This window comes from Triplophysa dalaica, chromosome 19, assembly GCF_015846415.1.
Source record: "Triplophysa dalaica isolate WHDGS20190420 chromosome 19, ASM1584641v1, whole genome shotgun sequence".
Lineage (NCBI taxonomy): Eukaryota > Metazoa > Chordata > Actinopteri > Cypriniformes > Nemacheilidae > Triplophysa > Triplophysa dalaica.
The window spans coordinates 16,170,842-16,180,105 of NC_079560.1; the positions used below are offsets into that span (position 1 = coordinate 16,170,842).

General features: G+C 36.4%; 1 protein-coding gene across 1 annotated transcript; it reads left to right on the forward strand.

The window, feature by feature from the left end:
- Nucleotides 1-2,154: 2,154 nt before the first annotated feature.
- On the forward strand, nucleotides 2,155-8,927 carry yipf5 (Yip1 domain family, member 5). The gene is made up of 6 exons (XM_056732008.1): nucleotides 2,155-2,227; nucleotides 2,937-3,056; nucleotides 3,310-3,485; nucleotides 4,831-4,976; nucleotides 5,148-5,329; nucleotides 7,700-8,927. Exons 2-6 carry the CDS (start codon nucleotides 2,947-2,949, stop codon nucleotides 7,860-7,862), a joined length of 777 nt encoding a protein of 258 aa, XP_056587986.1. The 5' UTR covers nucleotides 2,155-2,227; nucleotides 2,937-2,946; the 3' UTR covers nucleotides 7,863-8,927.
- The last annotated feature ends 337 nt before the right edge of the window (nucleotides 8,928-9,264 follow it).

The window sequence follows — 9,264 nt, forward strand, 5'->3', positions numbered from 1 at the left end:
AGGCTTGTTCTGGTATGTTTGACTAGGTAGGAGCTAAACTGGAGGATCATCTTTATATGACATTGCGGCAAAGCGAGGCAAATGTCATTCTTTTTAATAGAGAGCCGGCGACTTCCGGCAACACGAGGTACAGTGACCATTGGCAATAGGATGTGGACGTGTCTAGCGACGCAACAAAAAGTTGGGATTTGCTCAACTTTATGCAAATGATGAGCGACTTTCAGGAGCGACTACCAATAGGAGTAAAACAGAGGAGCTCACGTCATCCGTCTGTCAGTCATGTTAAGAGTGTGTTTATACATGTTACTAGAGCAACCAAAGCTAGGAACGCCTTCTAATGACCTCGTATCAAGAGACTAGCGACACGTAGCAACAGAGTCGCTGCAGGTGTGACTGCACACTTACACCGTGTCTACACCGGATGCGACCCACCCGACATAACACATGGCTTGTTCTGATGGGATTGACTCGTTGCCAAGCCGCATCCAGTTTGGACATTTTTTTATTATAATGGGTTCTAATGCGTTCTGTTTATCTCTTGTCACGTTGCATCATGCGGCGCAACGCCCAGACAGTGATGAAGTGCCTCAAATATCTGTAATTGTGAGGTTTGCGGTTGCAATTCACTTCCTGAAGCGACCAAAATTTTCTCAATTAGTGAAAAAAAATCAAATTAAATTCCTTTTAAAGAGGGTCATATCTGGAGCAGAATATGATTAAGAGGGTGGGTTTTGACAGGCCAGTAGATGTGGTCATGCATTGTTTTAGAAAAGCAGTAATAACAGTTCAGGAAGCATTAATATAATAAGACAAAATATAAAAGTGCTGAATTTGCTGCTTGTTGTCTTATTTATGCTTACTTGACGTTTTTTCCACGCGCTTTATCCCACTGGAGCTCACCTTGGAGCTGAGGGCACAATGCAACAGTGAATTTCAGTAATGACCCATAAACAAGATGGAACCTGTAACCAACCACATTATCTCTCCATCCAGCCTAATGTTCTACCTGCACCATTATGTCGTGCTTGCTGAACAGACCATCCAATACACCAAGCCTTTCCCAGTCTCTCCTGAAACAAAACAGGCACCCCTCACACATAACCTCCATTAAATATCTCTACAGAATAATAAGGCTGGTTTCCAAGCAGAGATTTATTTTTAGTGCATCTTGACACAAAAACATCCATGTCTAGTTTGGGTAACTGTCACAGTATGCTGGAGAAGATGATTAATGATTCATACACGCAATACACTTCAGATCATGTGCACATTAATGATTTGACATTGGGTGTCTAGCTATATACATTTGCATTTCTTAATCTTCTAAATAGCCATTAATTATATTATTTAATGTAATGTAATTTGTAATGTTATGTACAATTCCCTTTTAAGTTCACTGTGCACCAAGAGCTATGAAATATCAGGTTGAGTGTTGAAATTCACATAATTAACATAATTAAAGAAATTAACTGCTTGTTACAAATATGATGAGTACATAGAAATGTGACCCAATAAACGTGAGTGTTTATTAAGTTTTGATGCCATGTGCATTATAGCTGTCTTAGAATTTGATGTTGCTTTTATGTTACTGGTGACTAAACTAATTGTTCAATTGTTTAAATTTAATATGATATATCATATATTATGTTAAGTATTTATTTGTGGAATATTTATATAACTTTGTAATCAATTGTTTTAATACTATTATTATTATTCCATTTTTATAATATATTTTATGTTTAAATATTATTTTTTATGTATTTATATAACCATAAAAAATAAATAATTGTTGTTCTTAGTATTGTCATTATTATTTGGTTTAATTTGATTATTTTAGATGCATCGATGGCATGATTTATGTTTTATAACAGATACTGTAATTTCCTTATTTTTATGATAACTCTGTTTTCAAAGATTAAAAAAAAACATGTGTATTGTGAATTCCAAGTAAAAGCAATCAACCTGCAGTTGGGTTGTTTTGAAAAATTAATAATATCTAAAAAAATACAGCTGACTTACACAATAAAAGGTAATCAAACTGTTATCTGCTTATGCAAATAAACTTCACATAAAATAGCTGCGTGCAGTAAGTGAGTTGTCCTATAGCGGGGGCGCGTGAGCTCTCTGCTGTCTGTGTCTTACGTCATCGCGCCGTGACCCGGAAGTTCCTCTGTTATTTCTTGACACGTAGCGAGCGGCGTTGGCGGAGTCTCTTGCGGTTATCAGTGTGAGTATAACAGTAATATTTACAGCATTTTTGTTTACACATTATTATGTTGTAAACAAGGTCTGTGTTATATTGGTAAAATAACGCAGACACTGAGCCGGTGTGTCGTTGAGTGTGTTATATTTTGATGGAGATGAGCTAACGGAACTAAAAGAGAAACAAGATTTATTATTGTTAAAGATCACTTTAAATCTTTGTCACTTTCATACGTGTAACGTTAATCAACGTTTAGGTGAATTTGGTAAAAACACACATAACATTTGTGGTTTTATCTGTGTTGTTTTACTGACAATGCAAATCATGGCAACCACCACAGTATTTGGCGAATTTACCATAGTAACACTGTCGTGTCTTAATGCGTAGTATAAGTTCATTGCATTGCAGTTTCTTTAAACTTGTGCATTTGTCTAATCATGTTTGTTAAATGTTTTAGCCTGGTGGTCATATTTGTGTGCTACCATGTGTCCACCCATGTATTGTTTGTGTACGTGGCCGTGCTATTGTTTTTTTTGTGTGGATATGTGCAGTAATACCATTATTTTTGGAAGCATGTTATCAAACATATTGAGAATATTACATATTAAAGAAAGATCATGTCAACAGGAAGCTCTGAAACTATTAATTTTGACTCCAAAGTGCATCTAGAAGAATATAGTCATTTGTATTCTCTAACAGGTGTTGATCACTGCTTCTATTTTTTTACTTCCAGCCTGCTTGCAATGTCAGGGTTTGACAATTTAAACACAGACTTTTATAAGTCTAGTTACAGTGTAGATGATCAGAGTCAAGAAGGATATGCCTACACGAACCAAGATGACCCCTACAACAGGTATACATCCGCACTTCTACCTAACTATTGCAACTTTAAAGCCTGCACAAAGTTCTGATCATGTTAATATTATTATTTAGTAAAGTTTTAAGCGGATCAGCTTAAATCGAACTATTGAACTAAATGTGAAACTGACATAACATGTGACCAAGTCTCATGTCATATCCGTGCCCATACTGTTCACTTTATTTCAGTTACTTCTCTTCAGTGATCTAATCTTGACTGTACACCTGTTCTCTGTCATGTTTAACAGGCAGTATGGTCAGTACCAATACTCGCAGCCCATGGGGTACTCGGCGGGTCCAGGAATGATGCCGGACCAGCTGGCATACTCGGGCCAGATCTTTCAGCCCACACCAGCATTCACGCCCGCCGCCTCACAGTCCATGTACGGCAGTAGCTTTGAAGACGAACCCCCTTTACTGGAGGGTAAGAGATACCAGAACATGCCAATAACATGGCAGTCTGGATGGGTGTGGTTTTTTTAGTTCACACAAATATAACATCATTTATTCGACATGTATGTGACTCATTCTTCTGTGGTACACCAAACTTCTGTTCATTAACTTGTTTATCAGGCAACAGAAAGACTTTTGTATCGGAAAACATGAGGATGTGTTTTATTTATTTGCTGTCACGAGTCAACCAATATGCTGAGAGAAATAAATAATGCATTATATTTCATTCCCAAATTTAAAAGAATCATTGTTTTAAACCTGTAAAAGTGCCTCCTGGGGGCATGTTTAATATAAGCCTTGTGTGGTGGGGATGTTAAATGGGCTTTGTAATGCCAGCTTGCTCCAGTTATTCAGAGCTGTGCTTAAAATGGACCAGAGGCTATCAGAGAGAGAGATGATGCCAGAATGATCCCGCATCGGCAGTGCATGCAGCGAGATGAAGTTTAACTTCATTTCTTTCCTTCTGTTGTTCCTTGTTAAAGCAAGCATCACTGTTGCTAAAGCTCATACAAGCTTGTTTACACTACCGGTCAAAAGTTTAGCATTACTCTTTATTCATATTTTTCCACAGTTTGGAATAATATTGAACCCATCAAAACCATGAAGTAACACAAATGTAGCTGTTTGAATTATGTTGTGACTAAAAGCATACATTAGCTTGATTTATATTTTAGAATCTTTTAAGGTCTCGAGGTCTCAACCTGAGAAGCTTTTTATACAGAGCTGAAGGAATTTCCATCTATGGCCTGGGCTCTTATTGGCTGCTTTTTATTTCTTAATTGGTCCAAATAATTTTTTTAATAAAAAATTAGGTTTCTAATAAAAATGATATGTTGGCACAATTATATTTTTATCTAGAAAAGTGATTTCAAACATTGACATTAATTCAGAAGATTACGAGAAACATTTTTTTTCAAGTGATCCTAAACATTTGACTGGTGACTGTTGATCCCCAGGGCACAAACGTATTGATAATATATTTCCCTTGAATGCACTGTAATCCACTGTAAAACAATTTAGAAATGCATAAATGTAAATATACATCAATACAACTTTTTTTTGTTATGTACCCAAACATGCAGAATACCAGAAAATCATATAAAACATTAGCCAAATGAGCTCAGGCAGACACACAAATTCCTGTTATTGGATGCATGCGCTGTAAACATAGTTGTAGGCAGCTGGACTTTTTTGGCCAGAAAGCAACACGCTGGCGAACGGCTGCACCATCCTAGCATCGCTGCGGTGGGTTTTGCATGCGCGAACGCAGCTCCTGGTTTCTTCAACAAACATAAAAATGCTGTTTTTGGTTGCAGAGTTGGGGATCAACTTCGACCACATCTGGCAGAAGACGCTGACCGTCCTGCACCCATTAAAAGCAGCAGATGGCAGTATAATGAACGAAACAGACCTGGCTGGTCCCATGGTGTTCTGTCTTGCTTTTGGAGCAACGCTACTTTTGGTAAAAACCCGGATCTGTTTCTTAAGTGTCTTAAACCTGATGTAGTTTACATTTTCAAACAACATTTTTGTGTTCTATAAATAGCTCTATTGATTGACATTCTGGTAGTGTTAAGCAGATGATTGAAAATGAGCGTTTTGTTAGTTGATGGTGTTTTTTACTATGTTTCAGACGGGTAAGATTCAGTTTGGTTATGTGTATGGCATCAGTGCCATCGGGTGTTTGGGTATGTACTGCCTGCTCAACCTCATGAGCATGACCGGCGTCTCATTCGGGTGTGTGGCCAGTGTGCTCGGTTACTGTCTGTTGCCCATGATCATCCTGTCCAGCTTAGGAGTCCTGCTTTCTTTACAGTAAGTCAGCCCACACACCATAACAACTTAAGATCTAAATAACGCTTGTATTTATTAATAACCTCCTGCTTGAACTCCTGTCACTAATGTTAATCAAAGAGTGAAGGGAAAAACATTCAATGTGTTTTGTAGCGTTAATGTAAATTCTTCTCTATTTAGTGTCTGTATATTCTGTATATTTCCAGGTAGGAAAGGCACAGGTATATATATATATATATATACTTAGGACCATGTGATATTTAAGTTTTTCTTTTTTTATAAATCTGCAAAAATGTCAACAATTCTGTGTTTTTCTGTCAATATGGGGTGCTGTGTGTACATTAGTGTGGAAAAAAAACGAACTTAAATGATTTTAGCAAATGGCTGCAATATAACAAAGAGTGAAAAATTTAAGGGGTCTGAATACTTTCATTACCCACTGTATACATATATATACACACATATAAATACACACGTATATGCACATACTGTATATATGAAGAGTTCCAAAATGAGATGACTCAGTTTATACATTTTTTTCAAAAATCATGTTTTTATTATGTTAGTTAGTGGGTTTTTTTATTTTTAGTTATTATCAAAACAAATATTTTTAGTTATTATCAAAACAAATCAACTTCAGTTTGATTGATATTAATTGGAATGCACAATAAAAAAAACATGATTTATATAAATAAAAAAACGGAGTTAACTCATTTTGGAAACCAAACTCTTCACACATATATTTATATACAGTGATGTGAAAAAGTATTTGCCCCTTCCTGTTTTTGTTTTTTGCATATTTGTCATACTTAAATGATTCCGATCATCAAACAAATTTTCTAAGTACACAAAGAAAACCAGAGTGTAAATAGAAAAGGCAGTTTTTAAATGATGGTTTTATTTATAAAGGGAAAAAATAATCCATACATTTCTGACCCTGTGTGAAAAAGTAATTGCCCCCTAAACCTATTAACTAGTTGTGCCACCCTTGGCGGCAACAACTGTAATCAAGCGTCTGCAATGGCTTGCAATGAGTCTTTCACATCGCTGTGAAGGAATTTTGGCCCACGCTTCTTTGGAGAATTGTTTAATTCAGCCATATTGGAGGGTCTTCGAGCATGAACAGCCTTTTTAAGGTCATGAAATTGAAATGAAACCGATGGCCGGAGATTCTCTTTTAGGATTTCCAAGTTTTGGGGATCATCAAGATGTTTTTTAGCAAATGTGAGACAAGCCTTTGTGTTCTTCTTGGTCAACAGTGGTTTTCCTCTTGGAGCTCTCCCATGGATTCCATTTTTGCACAGTGTCTTTCTTATTGTAGAATCATGAACACTGACCTTGACAGAAGCATGAGAAGCCTGCAGTTCTTTTGATGTTGTTCTGGGATCTTTTATGTCCTCCTGGACGAGTCTACGTTGTGCTCTTGGAGTAATTTTGGTAGGCTGGCCACTCCTGGGACGGTTTACCACTGTTCTAGGCTTTCTCCATTTGTGGATAATGGCCCTCACTGTGGTTCGTTGGAGTCCCACAGCCTTAGAAATGGCTTTGTAACCATTTCTAGACTGATACATTTCAATTACTTTGTTTCTCATCTGTTCTTGAATTACTTTAGATCGCGGAATGATGTGTTGCTATTTTAGATCTTTTAGACTACTTCAGTTTGTCAAGCAGGTTCTACTTAAGTGATGTTGGGATTCAACAGGTCTGGCAGTAACGAGGCTTAAGTGTGGCTAGTGAAATTTTCAATTCAATTCATCACAGTTAATTCATGATTTACCAAGGGGGGCAATTACTTCTTCACATAGGGTCAGAAATGTTTGGATTATGTTTCCTATAATAAATAAAACCATAATTTAAAAACTGCATTTTGTATTTACTCTGGTTTTCTTTGAGTAATATTAAACTTTGTTTGATGATCTGAATCATTTAAGCATGACAAATATGCAAAAAAACAAGGGGGGCGAATACTTTTTCACAGCACTGTATATATACACAAGTATATCTATATTGGGCTTCCTAAATATAATAGGCTTGTAGAGTTTGTTTAAAGTTCACTTAAATTAAATGTTTTAAAAGCTTAATAAATGTTAAAAATTTAAAGCGCTCATTTATACTTCAATGTTGAATGGCTACAATTAATGTTAAAATTGAGAAAAAAAATATTTCAGAGACGCCAATAGTCGTATTGATAGCAGTGCTGCATGTTTTCATTCTGAAAATAATGGACTGATAAAACATAGACTGTCTTTGTTATTTGTACATTAATTACACAAACATTTTACATGAATTATAAAAGATGTGATTATTGATTTTCCGACTGACAGCACAATTTTTCATCTTAAGGTTGCCATTTGCATGGAACTGCCCTAATCTAGTGTATTTCTCTTTCAGGGGCATGATGGGTATTATTCTTACAGCCGCCATCATCGGTTGGTGCAGTTTTTCGGCCTCAAAGATTTTCATCTCTGCTTTGGCCATGGACGGACAGCAGCTGCTGGTGGCGTATCCCTGCGCTCTGCTCTACGGGGTCTTTGCGCTCATCTCTGTGTTTTGAACTCTGGACCTCTTTTAATGGACAAAATGACCACCTGTACACAACACAACAAACAACCCTTTATTCAAGGACTGCTTTTTGTGTAACACCCACCAAACACCCTCTCCTAACGGAGTGCGTTTTTCACCATCTGAGCGAATGTGGCATTCATTTAGTCTGCTTTGTTTTTTCTGGCCCACCTACTCTGAGAATTGTTTGTGCTTGTTATGTAACGCAGGTTAATACTCGGCTCTTGAGGTGGGGTTTATGCGTTTTCTATTCTGTTGTTCGCTGCAAATCAGGCACGTTCGACAAATCCAGAAAACTTCAAATGAAGTGCGCGTGTCAGAGAGAAGAATGTGTAATCCGTGTGAAGGGCACAGCTCTCCTCCAACACTATGATTTCATCGTTTTTTTGTCATTCCAGGCAAATATCTCACTCCAGAACATCCTTTGCAAGATACACGTGCTCGACTGTGGTTTCATTTCTTGAGTTCATTTTTTTTTCTTCACATTCCTTAATTACTGTCCATTGTTGGGCCTGTGCTCTTTCATACGCTTGGGTCAGTAGAGTGCCTACACGATGAAGATCTCACATTATGTATTAGTCGAATTGAATGGAAAGAGGGAACAAAAATGATGCGTTTTTTGATAACTTATTTTAATTTGATAAATATTCATTTAAATTGAACTGTAATATTGTGCATCGTTTGTAATGGATTGTTTTTTTCTAAGTGCATTAACCCCGTCACACAATCTCAGCTGTTCTTCTCTCCTGATTGAATTCCGTCTTAATGTTTTGATATTTTCATTCAATTGTTTATCTTTTGACTGGATGCAAAGTCTTAGTTTAGTATCATTTTAAATCTCTTTCCAGGTCTTGGACTTGTTTGACATTTGAAAATGTCCAGGAGCCGCAAGGTCCTCTCAGACAGTCCCGTGTATTTATATGCCATAAAACTTGTTTTGTATATCCAGAAGAGTACACGTTTATATCAGTTCTGTCTTGTGCAAGTGGTGGGAGTTACAATAGTGCTGTTTTACAGGCCGTTTTAAAGAAATAAAAATGCATTCTGTTGGAATATACGTCATTTTTTTCTTTCTTAAAAACAAACATGAAAATGGAATGTGATCTTATGAACATTTCTTATTGTGCATGAATGATCAGTGCACATAATTCCAAGAAATCTTTGGTTTCATAATTTTACTTGAAAATCTGCCTTTTAGTGCCTTTAATGTTATTTAAAGGTGCACAGAGTAATGTTTTCCTAATGTTTTATAAGTATATGAAAAACATATTTCCCACAGCTTAAGTAATTCAATTTAATTTGATACGATGATCGCGATAAAGCTGCCTTACAGAAATATTTACATATAAATAAATAATCACATGTTTAGTAGCCTGATTAAAACATTTATTTTA